Source organism: Sceloporus occidentalis, unplaced genomic scaffold (genome assembly GCF_023333645.1).
Source record: "Sceloporus occidentalis isolate IW3139 unplaced genomic scaffold, rSceOcc1.0.p SCAF_1, whole genome shotgun sequence".
In the NCBI taxonomy this organism is placed as follows: Eukaryota; Metazoa; Chordata; class Lepidosauria; order Squamata; family Phrynosomatidae; genus Sceloporus; species Sceloporus occidentalis.
The window spans coordinates 52,410,160-52,435,575 of record NW_028316981.1 but is presented as its reverse complement, the minus strand read 5'-3'; the positions used below and the strand labels follow the sequence as shown (position 1 = coordinate 52,435,575).

At 38.3% G+C, this 25,416-nt stretch overlaps 2 protein-coding genes across 7 annotated transcripts in view; both read left to right on the top strand.

The window, feature by feature from the left end:
• The window catches only part of TXNRD3 (thioredoxin reductase 3), a 33,159-nt gene extending 18,448 nt beyond the window's left edge, over positions 1-14,711 (top strand). Inside the window, exons 5-16 of the mRNA XM_089521279.1 lie at positions 550-622; positions 1,933-2,052; positions 2,493-2,635; positions 3,891-4,006; positions 4,087-4,312; positions 4,516-4,608; positions 5,479-5,555; positions 6,167-6,323; positions 6,930-7,037; positions 11,307-11,402; positions 12,845-12,979; positions 13,488-14,711. Of these exons, the coding sequence (XP_089377405.1) occupies positions 550-622; positions 1,933-2,052; positions 2,493-2,635; positions 3,891-4,006; positions 4,087-4,312; positions 4,516-4,608; positions 5,479-5,555; positions 6,167-6,323; positions 6,930-7,037; positions 11,307-11,402; positions 12,845-12,979; positions 13,488-13,556 (1,413 nt within the window). The 3' untranslated portion in view covers positions 13,557-14,711. The remainder of the gene's footprint in view (positions 1-549; positions 623-1,932; positions 2,053-2,492; positions 2,636-3,890; positions 4,007-4,086; positions 4,313-4,515; positions 4,609-5,478; positions 5,556-6,166; positions 6,324-6,929; positions 7,038-11,306; positions 11,403-12,844; positions 12,980-13,487) is intronic.
• Positions 14,712-22,224: 7,513 nt separating this feature from the next.
• CUNH3orf22 (chromosome unknown C3orf22 homolog) overlaps positions 22,225-25,416 on the top strand; it is a 108,188-nt gene continuing 104,996 nt past the window's right edge. For 5 of the 6 annotated variants that reach the window (XM_089521212.1, XM_089521192.1, XM_089521250.1 and 2 more), the window contains exons 1-2: positions 22,241-22,294; positions 24,293-24,379. The gene's annotated coding sequence lies outside the window, so the exon portion shown is untranslated. Of the gene's footprint in view, positions 22,295-23,783; positions 23,870-24,292; positions 24,380-25,416 lie in introns of all 6 variants that reach the window. The other variant, XM_089521222.1, reaches the window with a different exon arrangement.

Below are 25,416 nucleotides of genomic sequence, written 5' to 3'. Positions count from 1 at the left end.
AAAGATGATGTTGCTTCTGAGAAAGATTCAAACTGCAGTCTTCAGAAGTTACATGGAAGTAGGTTTGGCGGAATAGAATGAAATTTAATACTGAGTAAACATTCACAGAACTGGGTGGTCAGAATACTGCTTTTTAAGTTAAAAGAATAATTGTATGTAGCATCCTATAAACCTTTTTGTCCCTTCTGAATTATCCTTTACATGTTGTATGTCCAGCACAGGTGATTAGAACATATTATGAAACTTTATTTACTATGTTAAAAAAACAGTTTTTCTTTAAATGAGGTTATAAGAACTATCAGGAAAACAAATGTTCAAAGTTTGCATTATCCTTGCTCTGTTAATCACTTAGGGAAATTATATTTTTGAATGGTTAAATATATTTTACTGGGAAGGGGATCCATAGCTTTCCTCAGATTCTCAAAAGGGTCTGTGGCTCAACAAAAAAGTTTAAGTACAGCTGTCTTAAAGTAAGATAGATTTCATGAATTAACCTATAAATTGTTCATTTGAAGACAATTTGTCTTACGTCTACATTGTTCGTTACAGGAAGCTGCAACTTTAGGAAAGAAAGTCATGGTGCTTGACTATGTTGTACCATCACCAATGGGTACTACATGGGGTATGTTTTTAATAAGTTGCAATGTTATTGCTTATTAAATTCACTTACATTCTCTTCTTTTTATTCATGTGTTTTCAATGTCTTGCTGCGTGTGATTGGCTCTTGATGTTTGATGAGAAAGTAATGGTGATCCGCATGGTTCCCAGAATAAAAATACAAGTTGTGTTCAACAATTAAACCTAACTTTTGGTGTGGCAGTAGTGATGTTTTCAACAGAACTCCCTTCCTCTTCCCCAGTAGCCTTTCACGGCACCCAAATTGGCTCTGAAGGACTTCAAAGCCCACTGGACCCAGTACTAGGCGTATATAGAGGGGGTTGCAGTGAGGAAGGGAACTTGCAAATTTTCTGGTTATTCTGGATTTCACCTTTTTGCCCATGGTTTCTGGCGTAATTACTCAACAAACCTGTAGTTCTGTGTTCTATGAGAAATAGGGACTCATAGTTATTTGAAACAGTTCTCTGCAAACACAGATTTTTTTTCCAATATATATATGTATATATGTATGTATTTTACAATTCTATCTATCTATCTATCTATCTATCTATCTATCTATCTATCTATCATCTATCTATCTATCCATACATATGTATATATGTATGTATTTTAGAATTGTAAAATAGTAAAGTAAAATACATGGATTATGTAAAGTATTTGTCTTAAATGAGAAATTGTATGGGGAATCTTCTAAAACAGTCTTTTAGGCGGTGCGGAGGTTTATAGAGGGAAGGGGAAAAGCTTACTTTGCTAGCAAAACATTGGATTTAATCCCTTTTTATGCTTTCTACCATGCTCTTTATCATGCATGTAGAACTTCAGAATTGAAAGGAACCTTAGCAGCAAGCCCAACCCTGCCCATGAAGAAAAATGGTGCTACAGCATTCATGACAAAGGCTTGATAGCCACCTGCTTAGAAAGTCCATCATCTTCTATGGCAGTCTTTTCTATTGTCTATAAGATTAAATTAAATACTCTTGCCATTTTTACTTCTATGAACCTGCTTTCTTTAACCTGTTGTCTGAAGATCTGTTACTTGGAAAGGCAAATGTACTCTGTTTCATTTCCTGTGTGTAGAGTTATATTGCAAGGATAAAGTGTAAAAGAACATGTTTGAAACGGCCTTAAATTTGCAAGACTTGTAAAGTTGTACTGATACACAATAAAAAGTTGAAATGGAGTAAGTGTATAGGAATATGAAAGAGCAACAAAGATGCTAAGCATGTGATCTTTGTGTATCATGGATTACCTTTATTAAATAATATTAATACTAAACAAGATGCTGCTTAATTAAATATATACTTTGCATTTCAGGACTAGGTGGCACTTGTGTAAATGTTGGCTGCATTCCTAAGAAGCTGATGCATCAGTCAGCTCTTTTAGGACAGGCCTTGCAAGATTCAAGGAAGTTTGGCTGGGAATATGATGAGCAAGGTTCGTGAAAATTAAGAATTCATTGATGGGAAAGTAAAGGAATTGATACATTTTGATGGTTGGGAGCAAAGCCCTGCAACTAGTAAAATTAGATAAACAATTTGTATGTCTTAAAAGAAATGTAAAGAATTTGTAATGCCTTTCTTTTCTCATTTCGCCCTGCCTTCTCAGCCTCACGAATGTGACTGAATGCTGCTTCTACATTGACTTGCTTTTGTCACATTTAATGACGAACAGAACTCTTAGGCAGTGAGATGTCACAATTTTTTTAAATGTTAGCTCCCCCACCCCCATTATTACAAATATTTGGAGCTCTTTATTGGCAAACTTTGCTGTCCAAATGAGATGATTCTAAGTTATATCTGAATTTGCTCTGTCTTTATATTTAATTAGTTGGATCCAATAAACTGTTCTGCAAATTATTATTCTTTCTCACTTAGTTAAACACAACTGGGAGAGCATGGTTGAAGCAATTCAAAATTATATAGGATCCTTGAATTGGGGTTATCGGGTGGCATTACGTGAGAAGACTGTAACGTACTTCAATGCATATGGGGAGTTTGTCGGGCCACACAAGATCAAGGTATCTGAAGAACTGTCCTCATTGCCTTTTACTGTATTCATTGTTTTGCATGTATGGTTAATGCTGTGTATAAAGAATTATTGTAATGAGTGGTACATAAACAGAAGGGAATGGGCAACATCCAGTGATTCAAATGTGGTTGAGAGACTGAATGGTTTTATTTTTCAAATAAACATATTTCTGCCAAAAGTGCTTGAATGGCATTGGCCAGGAAAAGAGAAGAGAGGATAGTACATATGCATTAGTAATTATAAGGAAGGCATAGACAGAAGGACCTCAGTAAATTTATTTTCATTTATGCCTCATCAGATTGCATAAAAAGTACAGTCATAAAGAAATACAGATTTACAGGGGTTAGGGGTGGAGGACCCTTGCGAATATGAAAAATTCATGAATAATGGGCGGAGACCAGTGCACACGCACGCCCTTTCCCTCTCCAAAGCCTCAAACAGCTCTAGCAAGCTGTTTGAGATGCTGGAAGGGCATGGGAGCGCATGCTAGCTGCTGCTCCCTTCCTTTGAAGGCTTGGGAGAAGTCTGGAGACCTCTCTCAGATCTTGGGAGGGAAGGAATGAGGGCGCTTTGGCGGCTTCTCCCTTCCCTCTGAAGGCTTGGGAGACATCCGGGGACTTCTCTCAGCCTTTGAGAGGGAAGGAAGCAGCCTGCTGCTTCCTCCTTCAGTCCCAAGGCTTCAGGGAGCTCAATTATTTGCAAGTCCCTAGCTGTGCGAGTGCACCCTCCTGGCTTTTTCGTCACTCACAAGGGAAAAGCCTGGGAGGGACAAAGAGGGAGGAGTGCACGTGCACACAGCTACGGACTCATGAATAATCGAATTCACGAATCCCAAAATCGCGAATCTGGAGGGCCAACCATAATACATTCAACCAGATGGAATTGTACTCTCTAAATATTTTATAAAGCAATTTGAAAATGAACATGCAGCAATTTCAATGAACTGTTTCTCCAAAGGGTATGTCTGGCAACAGATAGTTCTCAAGATTTCTCGGCATTTTCTTATGATTAGAGTGTTGCAGTTAGTATTTTCCATCGTGTACCTATAAGAGTGAAAAATAAGTAAAATAATTGCCCTCTATGAACTTAATAAATTTATTCATATTTAAGTAAATATATTATGTTGTTCTGTTGTATGTGCTATTTTTACAGTAGTGACTACTAAGTTAAAGTTTATTTCTGGCAGTATCTTGTGACATTTAGAAAAGACACTAACCAGTTCAACCCTTTTATTTGTTTACTAGGCAGTCAATAGAAAAGGACAAGAAACTTTCCACACAGCTCAGACATTTGTTATTGCTACAGGAGAAAGACCTCGATATTTAGGTATTCCAGGAGACAAAGAATACTGTATTACAAGGTGAGCTGAAATGAAAAGATTTCTCAATAAATTAAAACGTTTTCTGAATCTTTAACAGTTTGTACTAATATTGTTTTCAGTGATGACCTCTTCTCACTGCCCTACTGCCCTGGAAAGACATTGATTGTGGGAGCTTCTTACGTAGCTCTGGAATGTGCAGGATTTCTTGCTGGCCTGGGTTTAGATGTCACTGTTATGGTTCGCTCTATCCTTCTCCGTGGCTTTGATCAGGAAATGGCAGAGAGAGCAGGTGCTTACATGGAAACTCATGGTATAAAATTCATCAGGAAGTTTGTTCCCATTGAGGCAAGTGTCTTTACTTCTTAAGTCAAAAAGAGGAGTGTTGATGATTGACATTTTTTCTTTGCAATGCTGAGTAATGCTGCATATAAATGTAAACAGTGTGATGTGATCTACTAGCGCTAGTATATAAGTCATGATGAAAAATGTGACAGGAATAGTCTTGTGCGGTGAGATAAAAATTTCTGTGCTTATGATTGTTTGTGTAGGTCATAAAGTTGGAAGATGGCATGCCTGGAAGACTCAAAGTGATTGCACAATCCACAAATGGACCAGATATTATTGAAGGCGACTATAACACTGTAAGGAGAAAACAACGCTGTAGTCTTGTATGGTTTCCTGGGTGTGGATGGTAAAGCTGGCTGTTCTGTTAAATGGCAACCTTTACAACTCAGTTAAAACCTGAGCAAGAATTGCATCATAGCCTGATGCAAGACCCATCCAAATAAATTTGTGCAACAGATTTGTGCTACCTTTTGTCCATATATTTGGATCATCCAACAAATGGTACTGGAGGGTTGGCTCAGGGGGATTTTTGATCATTTGAAATGATTAATGATTAAATGAGTGTTAAGCATTTTTTTTTTTGTTTATAAATAATTTTAAAGAGAAACTTTGCATTCAAGCAGGGCCGGCTCATCCATATAGGTGAACAAGGCAGCCACCTAGTGTGGCAAAATTTAGGGGCGCCTTGGTGGCTTTTTTTGTATATTTTTTTGCATAATTAAACAATATTAAAGTGAAAACTTGTTACAGCAAGCGACATAAAAGCAAGCTACCATATGACAGTCACATGGTACATCACAAGGTACATTCACATGGTACATTCACATGGTACATCATCCGCCTTCCGCATGCGCCTTGAATGTAACGTCAAGGTCAATAGCTCCCTCTCTTCTCACCGCCCACCCACCTTACCCTTGGTGCCACAACACAGAACGCCAGTCGTCTTGAGCTTACTGTTTACAACAAACAAACTAGTCTGTTTTCCTGTTTTGCATTTTTGGTAGTGATCATGCAATAGTGTTTCACTAATGAAACAGCAGAAATCAAGGGTGAAAATAGTTATGAGGGGCAACAGGGGGTGTAAAAATATTTCTCGCCTAGAGTGGCCAAATACCTAGAGCCCTGCATACAAGGCTGCCCTGTTACATATTATTCACTTTGTGCAGGTTTTGATAGCTGTGGGTCGTGATGCTTGTACGGGAAATATTGGCCTGGACAAAATTGGTGTGAAAATTAATGAAAAGTAAGTGTTCTAATGTTTTGATTTGTCTAGCAGTCCAACTAATATTTTTTCTGGATGTCCACCTTGGTCATTAACAAACCTTTCCTCCCATTTCCCCTGAAATGCATATATTTTCATAATTCAGTTGAAAAAACTATTAATTAGGAATAAAAATTGCTGACTTCTTAATATTGAAGGTGATTATTGTAAGCAATTTTCATTTGAAACTACGTTTTCCAACTGTATACATTTAAGGTTCACTGTCATCCATGTTTAGGATTTAATATTATTGCATTTCAGTTTTGAAATTTTTGAAAGTTTTTGTTTAACTAGTTTCATTTAGCATTATGAACTAAACAGAGGATTCCATGTCCTTAGATTAGTTTGTAATAGTTAAAACAATCAAAATTGGTTTTCTGGAGGAGCTTTTGAAGTTATTACATCCAACCTCAGTCTTTAGACAGTTTGAAACTGCCATTATAAAGAGAAGTCTGGCATGCTAAGAGCCACAAGGTTTATGGTATTTTCTAGATAAAAAATAGCATGATGTATATCTTCATGTATACTCTTAGATGCAATTAAATCATGAAGCTGTAACTTTGGAATGATAACTTTTTTTCTTCCATAAAAAGGAATGGAAAAATACCTGTAAATGATGAAGAACAAACCAATGTGCCTTATGTATATGCTGTTGGAGATATTTTAGATGGAAAGCTTGAACTTACACCAGTTGCCATACAGGCAGGCAAGCTCTTAGCCCGCAGACTTTTTGGAGGGAGCTCCATAAAGGTAAACCTGCAACTTTTAGCAATATTCATAATTGTACATTTGGACAAAGAGCGGGGTACCATTCTGTTAGGGTTGAGGGTTGTTTGCTTTTCTGAAATTTTGAAATAGATTAAAGTGCTCATAATTTTTTTCAAATTTTAATCATAGCTAAAATGTGATTTAGTCCGAGTTGATGAACTGTTTCCAGACTCAGCTGCTTCTAGGACTGGTTTCAGGCATTCAGTGAATGGTACAACTAGTATTCTGACCATAATTTCTGGTCCTTGTCCAACTGCTGATACAGCAGCAGTTACTGTTTCTAATGGCACTGGTAACTATCACCTGCTCATAAAAAGGATGGGAAATACTAGACAGGATGTAATTTAACCTGAGGAAAGGACTAATATAATGACAGTGACAAGTCCCAGGCATCCCTAGGACTGCTAGAGTTGATTTGAAATATGAAACATACATATCTGTCTACCTGTGCCCTTCTAGTATGTATTAAATCTAGGGTTGCTTCTCTGTTGAAGGATATGCCCTTTTTGTGTTATAGCCAAATAAATGGCTTCTATAGGATAGACTTTTTGGCATTTCCCACTTCTCAGATTATGCTTTCAATTTTAGTGTGACTACGTCAATGTTTCAACTACAGTGTTCACACCTTTGGAATATGGGTGTTGTGGACTATCAGAAGAACGTGCCATTGAACAATTTGGGCAAGAAAACATAGAGGTGAGAGGAAAATTATAAAACTAATCCAGCATAAGTGGTTATTTATATAAGTGCAGCCACATCATGTTTTAAAACTTTTGCTTTAGATGAATTATATATGTGTCACCAGTAACTGATTGGTCATTTTACCTTTTGAGAAGAAATAAGCACCAGAAAGCTGAAGGAACGGTGACTTTGCAATCTTTATGTTTTCATTGTTGAAAAAGGAATTCCACTCATTTCAGGAAATTTTCCTAGCAATGTCTTACTAGATGTTAAATGATGACATGGTACACTGCCTAGGCCAGTGATGCCGAACCTTTGGCACGCGTGCCAGAGGTGGCACTCAGAGCCCTCTCTGTGGGCATATGTGCCATCGTCCCAGCACAGAGTTTGCCAGAGTTTGTTACTAGAAAGCCAGAGGGACATGGCACTTTGCAATAAATAAGTGGGTTTTGGGTTGCAGTTTGGGCACTTGGCCTCAAAAAGGTTCACTATCACTGGCCTAGGCCCTAGGATATTTCTTGGCAGCATGCTTATGTAAATGCTCCGACTTCTTTTACCTGGTTGGAGGCAGTGTATCATTGCTCTTGCTATGCTTTGTTCTCCAAATAAACATCTAACTTTAGGGAGCAATTACACCTTTTATATAGTGCATAAGAAGTACATAAAGATCATGCAAACTAAAAAAAACCTTAGCACTTAGTTGTTAAATTTTCATTAAATGCCAGATGCCTCCTACCAGGCAAGAAAATCCACTTCCTAGGGATGTTTCTATCCCTTTGCTATAATTATTCTAGACACTGATAATAAAATAGATATAACAGGTGATGAAAGTTTTTGTTATTGTTTGTAAAAAATAAATAGTAATAGTAGTCTGTCATCACTGTGAATGTGCTGGGATGTGATTTTATCTATTACGTCAAATTTATTGTTGATGTGTGCCTTCAGGTCATTTCTTATTTATGGCAACCCTAAGGTAAATCTATTGTGGGGTTTTCTTGGCAAGAATTATTCAGAGGAGATTTGTTGCAGTCTTCCCCTGAACCTGAGGGTGTGACTTGCCCAAGGTCACCCAGTCATCCAGTGGGTTTCATGGCAGAGCTGAAATCAAATCCTGGTCTCCAGAGTCATAGTCCAGCACTTCAACCACTATTACATCCATTACCTGTTCACACATTTCTCTTATTTGTGGAAAGTATAACCATATATGAATAGTTCCTCTTTGTTCACAATCCTTTTCCAACAAGAAGATAATATTTATTATTTAATGATAACTGAGGGAATAAAATGTCATCTCTCTCTCTCTCTCTCTCTCTATATATATATATATATATATATTCAAAAATGTTGAAGTAGCTTTAAAGGAAGCACAGGACCAAATTCTATTCCAGTTTCTATCTGAGATGGAAGTATTTAGATATGTTTCCTAAGCAATTCACATTTCTTGTATAGAATTATACAATATTATAGGTATTCATTTTCAAGAAAAGCATTATCTATTGTGGGTCCTAAACTCCTCATGGCACTTGATGAGGCATTACAATAATCCTCAAAAAAAAAATAATGCTAGTTCTTTGAGAGGTTTCCATACGTACTGTTCTTTTTACTGAAGGAAGAGTTTGAAGCCTTCTTAACTGTGACTCTTCATTGTCACAGTATAGAATGTATCTGTCCAATTGTTAATGGAACACTTCTTTAAAATTTTAGATAAAGAGAGAACTATGACGAATTTGGAAAATTTACAAAACAAAAATATACAGACAAATACCGGATTGGGCATTGCCACATGAAGCATTTATGAAAAGAGAAAAACTAAAAGGAAAAGGCTGGTTAAAATACAAAGAGATTTTAAAAGTAAAAAAAAAATGGTAAATGTATAATGCAAACTCGAGAAGATCTCGAAGAAAATTTTATTAAAATGTTACATAGATGGTACCTAACTCCATACAGACTGTCAAAAATTTACAAAAATAATAATGGGTTATGTTGGAAATGAAATGAACAAATAGGTTCGTTTTACCATATGTGGTGGACATGCCCAAGGGTTAAAAAATACTAGAAAGAGGTACATAAAACAATACAAGAAATAGGTCAAATAGAATTTAGTTTAGAACCTGAATTATGTTTATTAAACATGGCTGATAAGGAAAATGTAAGGAAGAAATTGAAACCAATATTGTATTTAGTAACAACCGCCAGAATGGTATTAGCAAAACATTGGAGAGAAAAAGAAATGCTGAATATTGGTGAATGGCTGATAAAATCATTGGATATAATCAAGATGGATAAAATAACGTTGGGAATGAGAGTTAAGGTAGTTAAAGAAGAAGAACAAATATGAGATCCTTTAATCAAGCATTGCAAAAAAAAGATGATTAATTTAACTTAATTTATAAGAATATTTCAAAAGGTTTTTGTAAGCAAAAAGAATATGAGGAAATGCATAGTCTTATCACCAACCAGAACAATATATTGAAATGTGAGATAAAGAAGATAAGAGAAAAAAATAGAGGAATATATAAGGGTTAGCTGTAAATATTGTTCAGTAACAATTACATCAAACAAGTTGGATAGGGTGGGAGAGAGGGAAAGAAATACAGTGGACCCTTGTTATACTTATTATTATTATTATTATCATTATTATTATTAGTATTATTATTAACCTTTATTTATGAAGCGCTGTAAATTTACACAGCGCTGTACATGCAATCTTTTTAGTTAGATGGTTCCCTGCCCTCGGGCTTACAATCTAAAAAGACATGACACAGAAGGAGAAGGGAGTGGTGGAGGGAAAGGGTAAGAGGTCCAGCAGTTCCTCTCTACCTCCGAGGCCTGGACCAAGGCAGATGGACTGGAGGGAGGGCTTGGCTTCATAATGGATGGTTAATCATTTTCCAGGGAAAATACATACTCTCAAGTAGGATAATGCATATACAGTACATAGCAATACAGGAAATGGTTTGATAAACAAGCACCAAAAGAACATCAAATAGTAAGCGACAATTTTGCAATGCCTGGGAAGGCTTCTCTGAACAGGATGGTTTTCAACTCCGTTTTGAAGCTGATTAAAGAAGTGATGGCTCTTGCTTGTGGGGGAAGAAGGTTCCAGGAGTGAGGGGCAGCAAGTGAAAAGGGGCGAATCCGAGATGGGGCAGAGGAAATCCTGGGCTGGGACAGCAGACGTTGACTACCAGAACAGAGGGCCCTGGTGGGAAGGTGAGGGGAAATAAGGTCTGATAAGTAAGGAGGGGCCAGTCCATGGAGGGCTTTAAATGTCAACAGCAGGAGTTTATACTGAATGCGGAAAGGGAGGGGGAGCCAGTGAAGGGATGCCAACCCAGGAGAGATGTGGTCAGAGCGGTGGGTGGAAGTGATAATGCGTGCAGCTGAATGCTGAACAGAGATTAAAGGACGGAGGTGAGAAAGAGGAAGCCCAGCCAGGAGGACGTTACAGCAATCAAATCGTGAGATCACTAGGGCATGGACCAGGATCTTGGCAGTAGAGGCGGAGAGATATGGTCGGATTTTGGCAATATTATACGCTGGGGTTTGGTTCCAAGATCCCACGTGTATAACAAAATCCGTGTATGCTCAAGTCCTATTAAATGTAATGACATAGCAAAATGGTTCCCTTATAAAAAATGGAAAATCAAGGTTTTATATTTGAAATTTATACTTTTTTAAAACATTTTCAAACCGTGGATGCTTGAATCCGTGTATAAGAAGGGCCAACTGTATTGTAAAACTATTATGTTGAAAGAATGTCTTTTTTAAATTGTAAATATAACAATAAAGATTATTAAAAAAATAAAATTTTAGATAAGCACCTTTCTGCCCAGTTTTGAAAATGTTCATCTGTTTAAGCTTCTTTAACCAAGGATGTAGCCAAAAAGGACATACTGGAAATTGTAGTGGAACCATAACCAGCCTCCATTAATTCCATATTCTAATAATTTTTTGTGATATGAATTCATGCTATTACAAATTCTCTGTTTAGAGGGGCTGATAATAATTGTGAGTTTATGTGACAATCTCCATCATTATGATTGATATTTGTCCCTAGAGATGTCTCATCATGTCTGGTGAATTGAAGAGTTTGTTTTAAGGCCTCATAATAAAATAAGTTAGGTTGTGCTAAACCTCCATTTTTAGTTTGAGCATATCTTAACTGGTTTTGGAAATCTGATTTGTCCATTGCTTCCAGTAAAGTTTTGTGAAGATTTTTGCTAATTTTGTATTTTCTTAGGAGGCTTAAACTGGCTTATCAAATTAATTTTTTTTCTTTAGGTATATCACAATCTCTTCTGGCCACTTGAATGGACAATACCTAACAGAGACAACAATACCTGCTATGCAAAAGTAATCTGCAAGAAGTTTGACAATGTATGTATTCTGATTTAAACTTTTCTTATTAATTCATATTTTCAAAGCATAAAAAACCAGATGGCATACAATCGAACCTCTGGATCCCCCATGGATACTAAAATCCATGTACACTCAAGTCCAGTTTTTAATAACGGCACTGCAGCATGCAACTGCTCACTAGCACAGCCGTGTGCACTTGCTGCCATTAAGAAAAATGGGCCCTTGCCATCTGCGGATCCGCAGATACAGAGGGTGGACTGTATAACTTAACTATGTATGAATCATTCTACCGTTGCTCAGTATGATCCCTGGAGCCCTGGTGGCGTAGTGGTTAAATGCTGATACTTCAGCCATTCATGCACAAACCACAATGTTGTGAGTTCAGTCCCAGCCAGGGGCTCAGGGTTGACTCAGCCTAGCATCCTTCCAAGGTTGCTAAAATGAGTACCCAACTTATTGGGGCCAATAAATTTGTTTTAAATTTGAACTAAAAGCAATGTGTGAACTAAAAGCTAGGTAGTCATTTTAGCGACCTTGGAAGGATGCTAGGCTCTAGTTCAATGGTTTATAGGAGCTGCGTATTGAAGCCAAAATGGCAGCTCAATGTCTGAGGCATCTCCTTGAAAAATGCACTGGTGATTCCCAACTTAGGCTCAAGTAAAAAAATTCTCTCCCATGATAGCATGTAACCATGGTCTATACACTGGTGATACACTTCCAATGCAAGTGTACATGGTTCCGTATGTATTTATTTATGTAGGTCCTGGAGACAAGCACTACTGTGTTGTATTAGAAGCAGGAGTCTGGGATAAAGCTTAGTTTGTGGAAGCCAGCATCACTCTTATGTAGCTAGGTTTAAAGAGGTGTGAACAGATTTACTCTGACCTCCTGTCTTTTCCATGCTTTCCCTTCAGTCTATATTTGTAGTGTTAGGTTATCTTATTTCCTACTTTCCTCACATACTCTGATTAATTATAGAATGTGTGAAAACCCATGCTTAGTAAAGCTAACTTTTTAATTAATAAAGCCTTGTGGTCTCTCCCTTAATTAGCTGCTCCTAACCAGCTTGTCATAAAAGCAGAACTTGGCTAGTTTTGTGTTTGTGTGGGCGTATTTTTTTCCCCTCCAGAAGCCAAATGCTTTAAAATCTCATTAATTCAGTCTAGCAATTGTCACATGACACTTCACTCAAGTTTACATAATGAGTTAGGACATAAAAGAACAAAATGAACACATTGTTGTTGGCTTCACCAAGTCAAGTCTTGGTATGCTCACAATTTTGACTAACTATCCTTACTTAGGTGAAACCAACTGAAATGCCCAGAATGGTAGTGTTTTCTGCAGTGCACCAAAAACAGACAGAAGCTCCTGAAAAGTAAGCAGTTGCCTGCAGAGGAAGGGAATATACTAACTGGATTGTTTTTTATCTGTTTTGCAACCCCAACTCCTTTTAAACAAAGAACCGTGTAATAGGATTTCATGTTCTTGGGCCCAATGCTGGGGAGATTACCCAAGGTTTTGGGGCAGCAATGAAATGTGGCATCACAAAGGAGTTACTTGATGAAACAATTGGTATACATCCAACATGTGCAGAGGTAACAGTAATTACATTCTCATCATACTTTTGTAACTTACATTACCTGTTTTGCTGCATCTGGAAATGTTTTTCTCTTCATCATAACTATCTCCTAAAGATCTGTTTCTTTAATTAAACACCCTCCTTGTCCTGTTACAACTATGTCCTGCAGTACTTGTTTCCTTCTGCTCCCCCTCTCTTCAATGTTTATTGGTCTAGAGCAGTTGTATCATTTGAGGTAGCTGGGATACATGTTTCCTGTGCAGTAAAACATCCTTCATTGGTCAAATTTTAATATTTTGGAACTATGTGTTTAAGTGCCAAATCCACCACTTTAGATTTTTCCCTCCTCATTTTCTTGTAAAGCATAGGTTAATGCTATGTGATAGGTTAATGCATAGGTTGATTTTTTTTAAAAAATCTCACTGTTGGGCTTTAGTGTCTGTCATGCAAACAGAATGGTATGGTGTGGTTTGTAGATTCTTAAAAGTATTAATCTTAAAAATATTTGTTTCATTCTTTTTCAGGTGTTCACTACCATGGACATTACGAAGGCTTCAGGGAAAGATATTGGTCAGAGTGGCTGCTGAGGTTAAACCCTGCTGTTTTAACTGTTTCCCTTCGCTCCAGTTACCTGTATTGAAGGTTTTAAGATGCATACAAACATACATGGGTGAACAAATGGTATCAGATAGCAGTATATTGCTTTTTCTACATAGTACATTTCTTAAACCTCTATTTAAAGGTAGTGGTGTCTACAGGAAACAGTTTACAACAGCAGGGTTAACTTTCATCTTGACTTGCTTAGAATGGCACAGAAGTGCATTTTTGAAGTTTTGGCTCTGAACCCCGTTTGGAGGCGAGTCATGACGGATGATTTCTATGCAAAGTTGGGAAAACCAATTCGTCCAGTCAAACAATTAGTTTCCTTCCAGAGGAAATTCTTGAGTCGCACAAATGAAGTTTAATGTTCTTAGTTTTAGTACTTTTGTATGAATGTGTCAGGAACAGATGAATGTATAGTTGGTAACCTATGCTAGCAACTCCTCTTAACTCCCTTGAGTCACCATTGTGTTTTATCTGTTGTTAACATGAATGGTGAGGTCTGTTTGCAGTGTTTATAAATATCTCTCTTTAAATAGTCATAAATTAGAAAATAAGCGAACAAAGCTAAAGCATTATTCTGTATATGCATCAGAGCTCACAGGGCACATAATATGGTAAATTTATTTTTAATATGCTGTCTATGTAGTTCCCAGGACAATTACCAATTTTTACAGATTTTGTGGCATAAATTTATTTTAGCAGAAAAAGATACAACTTCTTTTTGCTGGAGTGATTTTCTGTCATCTTCAGATTCCTCTGTCATATTTCACAAGTGAAGAAAAATATTCCAAGTTCAATTGAAATCTGCTAATAATAACTTAATCTTGTTCCCATTTATACTATAACCAAATAGTTTTCATAACATGGAATGTATTTGGTTTAGATCACTTGTATGCAAGTACTTTGCTTGAACAATGGTATAGCAGCAAGCATCAATTCATTTTGCTTCATAAAAATTCCCAGTACCTTAAAACGTCTCTGGCAGGACATTTGCTTTGAAGAATTTTGTGTTGGGTTTGTTTTGTTTTGTCTAAATATGTCTTCTGAAATGCTTTTTCAAAAACTGTATCATAATAACAGTTTTTAAAAACTATTTATGATGCATCATGGAATCTCAAGTTCAATAAATGAGTAATGTCACATGATATACAGTGTCACGTTCTTAAGAAAAATGAAGGTTTGTCAATACATTCTCTCCTTGCCTGTCGTGTTTGGGGGCGTGTCAGGCACAGAAATGCCTACAGCCCCACCCCCAAGTAGCCGCGGCGTCAGATAATCCGGTATGTCACATGACCGAAGGACAGATAATCAAGACTCTACTGTATCTTGATTTCAGTAAGGCCTTCAGTAAGGCCTTCAGTAAGGTTCCCCATGACATTTTTGCAAACACACTGGTAAAATGTGAGCTAGATAAGATAACTGTTACATGGATTTGTGATTGGTTGACCAGCCGATCTCAAAGGGTGCTCAACAATGTCTCCTTTTCATCCTGGAGAGAAGTGACCAGTGGGGTCCCACAAGGTTCTGTCCTGGGCCCAGTGCTATTCAACATCTTTATCAATGACTTGGACAGAATTGTGGGCATACTCATCAAATTTGCAGATGATACCAAACTAGGAGGAGTAGCTAATACTCCAGAGGACAGGATCAAAATTCAAAATGATCTGAATAAACTAGAAAGCTGGGCAAAACTAACAAAATGAACTTCAACAGGGAGAAATGTAAGGTACTGCACTTAGGGCGGAAAAATGAAATGGACATAAATAGGATGGGGGACACCTGGCTGAATGAGACTACTTGTGAAAGGGATCTAGGAGTCCAGGTAGACCACAAATTGAACATGAGTCAACAGTGTGATGTGGCAGCTAACAAGGCCAATGCGATTTAAGGATGCATCAGTATAAGTATAGTGTCTAGATCAAGAGAAGTAATAGTGCCACTATTCTGCTTTGGTCAGGCCCCGCCTGGAATATTGTGTCCAATTCTGGGCACCACAATTCAAAGAGGATGCTGAGGAGCGACTTAGGGAGCTGGGGATGTTTAGCCTGGAGAAGAGAAGGTTAAGAGGTGATATGATAGCCCTGTTTAAATATTTGAAGGGATGTCATATTGAGGAGGGAGCAAGCTTGTTTTCTGCTGATCCAGAGAACAGGACTCAGAACAATGGATGCAAGTTACAAGAAAAGAGATTCCACCTCAACATTAGGAAGAACTTCCTGACAGTAAGGGCATAAGAGCATAAGGACAGCTATCGTTTCCATATCCAAGTTAAGTTCAACAGGATGAGCTGATGAGCCAGCAATAGAAAGAGTGAATTTAAATGTGATTTATAGATGCATCTCTCCTTTCGCTTTTGTAGATTTCCTCTTATGATGAATTGCCTTTGACCAGTACTAATATTTCTTTCCTTGCTAGGAAATGACATATGACACAGTCACTAATCTTAGTTATCCATCACATTCAGATTCCTATGACATGTTATACCCAGTTCTCATACACAGCTGCTCAGGCTGTGTGGACTAATTCAGATGGCATGCAAGCACTCATATGACAGATTGTTCTCCAAGTGAACTCTCTTTGTTTTGTTGCTGTTGTTTAAATAACAACATTTACCACCTTCTCCCCCTTTGTTTCATTAGTTGTTGCTTAAGTATTTGAAGGGGTGTCACACTGAGGATGGAGCAAGCTTGTTTTCTGCTGCTCCAGGGAACAGGACCTGGAACAATGGATGCAAGCTCCAGGAAAAGAGGTTCTACCTCAACATTAGGAGGAACTTCCTGACAGTAAAGGCTGTTCGACAGTGAAACAAACTCCCTTGGAAAGTAGTGAAGTCTCCTTCCTTAGAGGTCTTTAAACAGACCAGATGGCCACCTGTCGGGGATGCTTTGAATGTGATTTCCTGCATGGCAGGGGTTGGACTGGATGGCCCATGTGTTCTCTTCCAACTCTATGAAATGCTAATAGCTGTTATTCCAGCTGAATGAGAAAAGTGTCTTCAGGACAAACCTATACAGTTCAACTGGTTTCTTTACAATGAACATAATGGGGATGTAATTACATTAAATGTTAATGGGTTCACAAGTCATAGAATCTGATGTTTCTTACTTAAGTTCTGTAACTTAAGAAAACAACTGTTACATGGAACATAATAGGGTGGGCCCTTGGTTTGGATCCAGGATACCAAAATCCATGGATGCTAAAGTCTCATTAAATACAATGGATCGTAAAATGGTGTCTCTTACATGAAATGGCAAAGTCAAGGTTTGCTTTTTGGAATTTACGTATTTTCTGAATATTTTCAAGCTGTGAACATTTCAATCCATAGGTTAAAAGTTAGTGGAGGTTGAGTACATAGATGAAGACATTTAAAATTGGAGTTTCTTCAAGAGTAAGAAGCAGTTTGGGATGTGGAAAGTAATATAAAATGTAACTTGGGGGGGGGGGGGTTCCAATGCTGCTACTGCAGATTTCTGTGCAGTTACTTGAAACTTCACATTCCTTGCATCTTTAAAGTGCAGAGATGCTCGAAGCCTTTAATGTTGGGGTGGAAATCATGTGGCTCTCCAGAGGTAGTTGGACTGCACCTCCCAACATCTTTGGCAATACTGCCTCAGGCTGATGACAGTTGCAATTCGAGAACATCTGGAGAAGCACACAATTCCAATTTAATGCTTTAATGACTCCAGTACTGTAACAAAAAGCAGTGCTACATACTATTGAAGTCAAGCATGTGGTATTGTACATAAGCATCATGTACTTTGAAGCCTGTCAAAGGGCCCTTTGTTAATTTGTGCCAGCACTTTGGTTTCAGCCTGCATTATAATTAAATTAATTAAAGTTATTCTGGAATAAATTTCCACTCTGGTCTGTATTGCAAAAGTCTTGTCACTGAGAACTGTTAATGAAAGTAGACAAGCTCTCCAAATAATTATCCAGTGTCTCAGAAAAAGATTTTGATGAAACCATCATGTTGGGCAGTGTACAGTGGTTTTAAGGTTGGTCTAAGACTCCAGGAGACAAGGGCTCGAATCCCCGCTTGGCCGTGGAAACCCATTGGGCGACCTGGACAGGACACTCTAAGCCAGTGGTCTCCAAACTGTGCTCTTCAAGGGAATTTGGACTTCAGCTCCCAGAATCCCAGACTATTGGCCAACATGGCTGAGGCTTCTGGGAGCCGAAGTCCAAAAGCTTTTAAAGGGCTAAGCCTTAGGAGGAAAACAATGGCAAACCTCTTGTCTTGCCAAGAAACACCCTTTACCATAAATCAGAATGGACTTGAAGGCACATCACCGCCAGGGCTGTTTTGGAAGGAACTGATGAAATAGTAAACACTTATAGAGGCGCAGGCCTAATGAAAAGCATGAGTAGGTTTCTTTTTGACTGAATGCACACAGAGGCATTAGTGAGAGCCTAGCGTCGGACTAGGACTCTGGAGACCAGGGCTCGAATCATGGCTTGGCCATGTAAACCCACTGGGTGAAGTCACATACTCTCAGCCCAATAGCAATGGCATATGAAGAAACCTTGGCAGTTGTGTGTGTGTGTGTGGGGGGGTGGTTTGAGTGTTGGACTACAGGAGATTGACCCAAGTCAAGTCACACTCTCTCAGCCTTCTCTGTGGAAAGCAATGACAAACCACTTCTGAACAAATCTTGTCACGAAAACTCCACGATAGGTTTGCCTTAGGGACGTCATGAAAGGCCAACAAGAACAACAACAACGTCGGAGGTGTTGGGGAATGAGGCTTTATTTAGAGAGGCTCCTTCCCTCAGAGACACACAGAGAGAAAAAGAACGGAAGCAACAGCAGGCGTCTAAGAACGAAGCCTCCTCAGTTCCAGGGCAAGGCGCGCATGCGCAGAGGCGCTTGGAACCCCGTCTCCGAGCGAGGTCCGTTGCTCAAAATGGCGGACTGAGGCGCGAGGGTTAGCGCCTTCTTCCTTCCTGAGAGGGAGCTTCCCTCCAGCCAAGCAATGAGGCGAGTCTCCTCTTGGCCTCGTTGTCTGTAGCACTCACAGCTGCAAAAAGCAGCCATCGTTCCTTTGGAAGAGGCTCAAAAGCGACCTCTTGGGCTGCATCATGCATCCACATTGGATAGATAACGCGGTTTGGTACCGCTTTAACTTGTTGTTTGGCTCAAGGCTATGGAATTCTGGGAGATGGAGTTTGGGGCCCCACAACAAACTCCATCTCCCAGAATTCCATAGCAAAGAGTCAGACAGTGTAACAAATCAGGGATTTAGCACCTGTTTCAAAACCTGTTTTATACATATACAGTCCAATGCATTTTACAGCTCTATTTTTAAGTTCATTATGTAAATTAATGTTTTTATTATTTTTCCCATTTCAGATACATGCTTCTTAGTTACTAATACAAAGGATCATTCTGCACCAAAGAGAATTTTACTTAACGACAGAGTCATCGTGTGCTTATTAGAATGGAAGAAGGCCAGACAATTGTTAGTGCTTTTAAAAAGCCGAAGAGAAGAAGTATCAAGGCTAAGAAGAAAAGGTAAATTAAGGTTCCGTGATGATTAAATTAAAACATGTTTGCATTGTTTTCTCTTGTTATGAGTCTATCTGAATTTAACCCTGAATATATTTCAAATGCATCCTTGCCTTTTCTAGCTTGAAAACCTTCTGCGAATCATAGATATGTGAAAGTTGCTTGTGTTTGTACAGTAACATATTTAAATACCTTTAGTCCTGAGCCAGCATGACATTGTGGTTTGAGTGTTGGACTAGGACTCTAGTAGACTGGGGTTCAAATTCCTTCTAAGCCATGGAAATGTGACTGTAGACAGGTAAGTCTCACTCTCTCAGTGTAAAAGAAAGACAATGGCAAACCTCCTCTTGACAAAAAGCCCAGTGGTAGCAGCACTGAAAGTTGGAGTTGACTTGAAGTCTCAGAAGAAGAAGTGTAGTATCAGAACATTCATTTTTTGAGCCCCACAACAGCCCCGAATACCACCGTTTGAGAAGTGGCCTTGTATGCCCTCACATGGTGAATCACAAGTGCTGAAATTATCACATTCCTTAATAATACAGTACCCTGAAAAAGAAAATGAGTTATAAAGCTGAATCTCAGTAACCTCTGGCCAGGGTCCAACAATGTATTTCCACTGTCAGAAGTGATTCTGTCAGCAGAATTGGAAGAAGAGCAATTCCCTCCTCCCACTGCCTTTTCCCACACTCAAGTTAGGACTTTCTTTCTTCCTGACCCCCCCCCCCCCCCAACACACACATTAGAAAGTTTCCAAGTTCCCCATAGCATACCTTAAAGGAATATGGCAGGAGGTGAAATTGTCCTCCCAATTCTGCCTGTGGAACTGCTTCCATCTGCAGAATGTAGCCTTACCATTTGTTCCAGAAAACCAGGAAAATCCCGGATTGAAGAGTTTGGAAAATGTCCCTGCCAGCTGGGCCGGTTGAAGCAGCAAACTATAAACCCCAGAATGTAAATGGATGGCAATATATAAATAAACCACAACTTGAAATACAGTGGCTGGCTTGCTGAATCCATCAAAATGTGGAGCTGATTGCATGCAATGTTAAATATCAAAATGTGGTGAGTGGAAGACTTTTTATAGGTGCTGGGGTTTTTGATACACTACCCCAATCCTGTCTTGCATACTTTTGTTCTGGTTTTCTGGAAAAGAATGATGGCAATCCTAGCAGAACTGCGCATCTGTACTTTTTTTTCACACTCATGAGGAAATCTTTCATTGTGCTCCGTCAGACTTACTTCTGAGTGAATATGTGTAGGACTATGCTGCTGATCTTTCGTCTTGGAAATTCCTTTTATGATAATATTACTTTTTAGATGCCACAGAAGCAATAAAACTAGTCTCTTCTAAGATGTGTTTATAATACTTCAAGGGGGACAAGAGCTTTCCATATAATAGAGTCTTACTCTTTGCATGGAATAGTTATATTTGCTTTCCCAAATATATTTCTTGCTTTAAGGCAGCTTTCGTATGGTAACAATAGCAATAGCAAAGAATCACTTACAGATGTACTAACTAAGTGGTTTACAAAGTATAAGCTAATTGCCCACAACAAGCTAGGTACTCATTTTAGCCACTACAGAAGGATGCCAGGCTGAATTGACCCAGAGCCCTGGCTGGTATTCAACTCACAACCTTGTGGTTTTTGAGTGGGTGGCTGCAGTATAGGCATTTAACTACTGTGCCACCAGTAGTCCTCCATTTGTGTTCGCCATTATCTAATCTCTATAATAGTGACTCCTCTATTAGGAGTTTCTGTTTATGAGATATCTCGTTGCAGCACACAAAAGGATTATCTTCAAACGTGTCCTAATCCCACATGGTTAATGTGCATGTTGTTTTTGCATTTATACTTTTTGTGATTGTTTCTCATCTTGTCCTTTTTGATTGCTAACTTGCCTATGTAGTAAAGTCAGCACTTCCTTGGAGATGCCATCTGGTGTTTATTCTTCTTCTGACTAGTCATCAGTTTTATTACATACAATGGAGGGGAAGATGACATGGATTTTGTGACGCTATACTCTGGCCCATAATAACTCATCATTATCTACAATTAAGAGTGTGTTCCTCTAGCTATGAAATGATTTTTCTTCCAATTAATTGAACTAAATGTAAAATTATAGAGATGGTTTTGCTGTTTCTACCCACTAAACATATGTCCTTTAAAAAATTGCCCTCTAAAAGTCTGCGGAGGGGTGGGCATGCTTATTGCCTGAGGAATGCTAACTGACTAAATGATTGAAATGGAAAACCAGGGGAAAGGGGTATGAAATGGAGTGTTCAGAATCCTGAACAGAGCCTCTCTACAGCGAAACACTTGCTGCTGGCATCAGTAATTCCCTTGATTGTGTTTGAGACACTGATCCTGTTGGAAGTGCAACACTGCTTTGCAGCTGAAATAGTTAATGCCTCATAGTGGGCAATAGCAATAGGTTTAGACAGTTTGAGTGACCTTCAATGAGTTCCCCCTCTATCTACCTATCCTGAGCCCCTCTGAAATGAAAACTGATACTCTTAGGAGTTATTCACAAGATGAAAATAATCCAGGATGACTTTGAGATGAATCTTTATTGTTCACATGCAACCCAAATGTAGTCAATTAAGCAGGGGGGGGGGGGAGCGCCAAAAAACATCCTGGGTCTGGCTGATGGATGCCAGTAGATGTGGGGAAAAGAGAATGGTGCCCACACATATGAGCAAGCAAACTCTCACAGATGCAGAGTGATGCTGTTTCCGGAAAGATGCTGTTCCATGGTGTGAATAACAAACCTGGAATGCACGAGTAAGGTTATTTGCATTGTTTGGGTAAAAAAAAAAGATGTGTGAGGCCTCAGGGATGTTTCCATCTCTTCTCCCAGAACTCACTCAGCTCTTCCCTAGAGTTGTAGCTAGATTAGAAGAGCTCCCTGTGTTCTTAGCATAGAGTTCTTACAATAAATATTTTACTTTGTTCCCTTGGCCACTGATGCTTTCCTCCTTAGGATCTCTAACCACTGCGTGCACTAAAGTTAATAGAACCTAGCACAGCCCCCGGTGCATAAAGACTCAGTATTCTCAAAAATTTCTGTTATTGTTTAGTCTGTGTATTATTGTAACAGATATTGTATCATCATTTTGAATAATTCAAATGTGTATGTTATTATTTTAAAGATTAATTTTCGAAGATGAAGTAAATGTTGCTAAATCTGAAGAGGATCAAATATTAAAAGACACAACACGAGTGTAAGTACACACATGTATTAATTATAAAAGTATGTCTGGAATAGGAGCTTTATTTAGAAGATAGCAGCAACTTTTTTATTAGATTGTAAGCCGATGGCAGGATTTTAATTGTATTTTGATTGGTGTAAATCTACAGTGCTCTATAAATAAACTATAATAATAATAATAATAATAATAATAATAATGATGATGATGATGCTTCTTTCTTATAGAATTTTGTATGCAAGGCATGTTAGAAAGCTTTGCATATAGGCTAAACTACTTCATTGATAAGCTCTGTTTGGCCATATTAAAGAAATGTGGAGACAAAAAACATAACACACCTTTAATTGGTTACAGCTCAAGAACTTAATCCATACACTGGTGACCCTCCTGTCAACTGATGGAGAATGGTTTTCTCAACTTGCCTGCTGGGGTAACCAAATATGACAAACATGGGAGTCCACATGGGCAGAGGCCACTGTTTGGTTCCCCTTCCACCTGAGTGTAAAGCAAACCCTGCACACCCAAGCTGGATGTGAACTAGGCTGTCTCTACCCCAAAGTCCCTTATAGAGACCCCTGAACTACCTATCATAGACTTGCTGACCCCATCTTCTCAAAGTGGATCTGGCCCCCATTTCCAGTATGCTTATGAAGCACAAAGACCCCTTTCCCTACCAGCCAGCTTGTTGATTTACATTGGCTGGTTTTCTTGCTATTTTGCCTGAATCCTGAATTATGTAGGCTTCTAGAAAAGAAAAAGCTAGTGCACTCAGAGAAAATAATTTCTGGTCAGTACTTCACTCCCCAGTAGAGCAGCAGGAGCCCAGTAAGTCACAAGGCTTTTACTTGTGGTATATTTTTTTTCTGTCAAAAACAACTTCTGTGCTATTATTAGGTTAATTACACGTTTGATCATTTGGAATAAAGTCCAGTTTATTTTGTTCTTAGGTACAGGTTGAGTCCCCCTTATGCAAAATGATTGGGACTAGAAATATTTTGGACTTTGGAATTTTAAAATATTTGCAGATAGATAGATAGATAGATAGATAGATAGATAGATAGATAGATGACTTGGAGATTGGACTCAAGTCTAAATGCAAAAATAATTTATTCATTTGTGTACATCTAGTACATATAACCTGAAAGTAATTTTATATACAATCTTTACAAATAACTTTGTGCATGAAACAAAGTGTGTGTATGTTGAACCATCGGAAAGCAAAGGTGTCACTATCTGGGCCAATGATGAAAAAGTTTTAGATTTTGTAGTGTTTGAGAATTCCAAATAAGGAAGACTCAACGTATATTTCCACGTGATTTCCAGTTATTAATTAGGTAGGGACAAAATAAAATACATTTCAGTCATATAGGAGTCATTAATTACTATTCCAAATATGCTTCATTAAAAATTTATTTTTACTGCCCTTACCCTCACCAATGCTCTTTATGTCCACAGAATTGTTTGTTTGTGTCTCTAAAGTATGAAATCATTCTCCCTGTTGCAGAATTACAAAGAAGAGCACCAATTTTCTTACATTTGGGTTTGTCTTCATTAAAAGCGTCATTCAGCATGGTTTAGATATAGTGGGAGGTAAGAGAAAATAAATTCTAACCTGTTAAAAACAAACCATATGATGGAACGTCATGTGTACCCACTTTTCTTTGTCTCTCATAAATAGAGTGTAGCCACTTTTAATTTGCTAAATATGTTCCAGGGAGGTCTAAGTAATAATATATAATATAATAATACAATGAGAGATGACATTGGGGGTGCAGTCACTGGCAAAAAAACGGGGAGATGTCTTGCTCCTTTTTTCCAACAGCAGGTGGGTCCTGAGCAGTACTCCCCTCAGAGGGTCTGGATCCAATCCTATAAATTTTATTTCTAACCCCCCACCCTCTCACACACACTTTTATTTCAGAATGCTTTTCAGTCACAGAAGGCCAGATTTCTTTTCCTTTTTTCCCATCTAGAGTCATAGCCTAATACATTCCTCTTCACAAATTATTTCAGCAACCTATAACAGCCGGAGTAAAAGACTGGTCCTTGCAGATGGTAAAGGATTTTTCAGCTTGGATTTACTTCCTTCTAGTCGAAATGGTGAGGTGTATCTGTGATCTGATTAAAATTTTATTTCACGTACTGCATTTGTTTAGATGTCACTGGAAAGAAACACATAAACAAAATAGTATATAGTGTATCTACTTTTTATGTTGTTATTGTACTTTAATTTTTTTTAATTTAATGTATTTCTGTATCACCTTTCAGCCCAGAAGGGCTCCCAGGGTGATGAACAAATAAAAACCAATTAAAACAACACAAAGATAACACATTAAAAACACATCAAAATCCTTTTTAAAAACTCCTAAAAGAAGTCTAAAACAATCCTAGAACAGTTTAAAACGGCAATTTAAACACTGAATGCCATGTAGACCAGCACTGTTCTGACTTCTCACTGGAAGCTTAAAAGAGAGGGGGGAAGCCTAATTTCACAGCCAAGGTGTGGCTACTGAGAATGTCATGTGTACCCACAAACCTAAGTTCATGAGGTGTTGGATCACACAACAAGGCCTTCTCTGAAGACCTCAAATTTCTGGCAGACTCATGTAGGAGGAGGCAGTCTTTCAGATAGCTTGGTCCAAGTCTATTATTATTATTATTATTATTATTATTATTATTATTATTATTATTATTTCTTTCCTATCTCTCCCCATGGATTGAGGCAGGGAACAACAACAATTAACATACAAACAGCATCAGTTAAAAAGACATCAGTTAAAACACGTATCAGTGAAAAAGAATAAATAAGATGTACACATATTAAAGCAACCCACATTTAAAATTCACCATTTAAAAATCAACTGGATAAGCCTGTTGGAAGAGACGGGTCTTTAATGCTCTTTTAAATTCAGATAGCATATTCAGCTGGTGCATCTCTTCTAGCAGGTCATTACACAGTCTAGGGGTGGCTGAAGGAAAGGTCCTCTGGCTGATACGGCTGGAGCAGATAGATGGGAAAGAGTGTCTCGAGTCTGCTCCTGCCAGAAGTGGGTGCAGACGCCACTGACCACATGTCCCACTTCCAGTGCGGGCTGTGCTCACTGAGGCAGTCCAGCACTTCCAGAAATTGGATTATC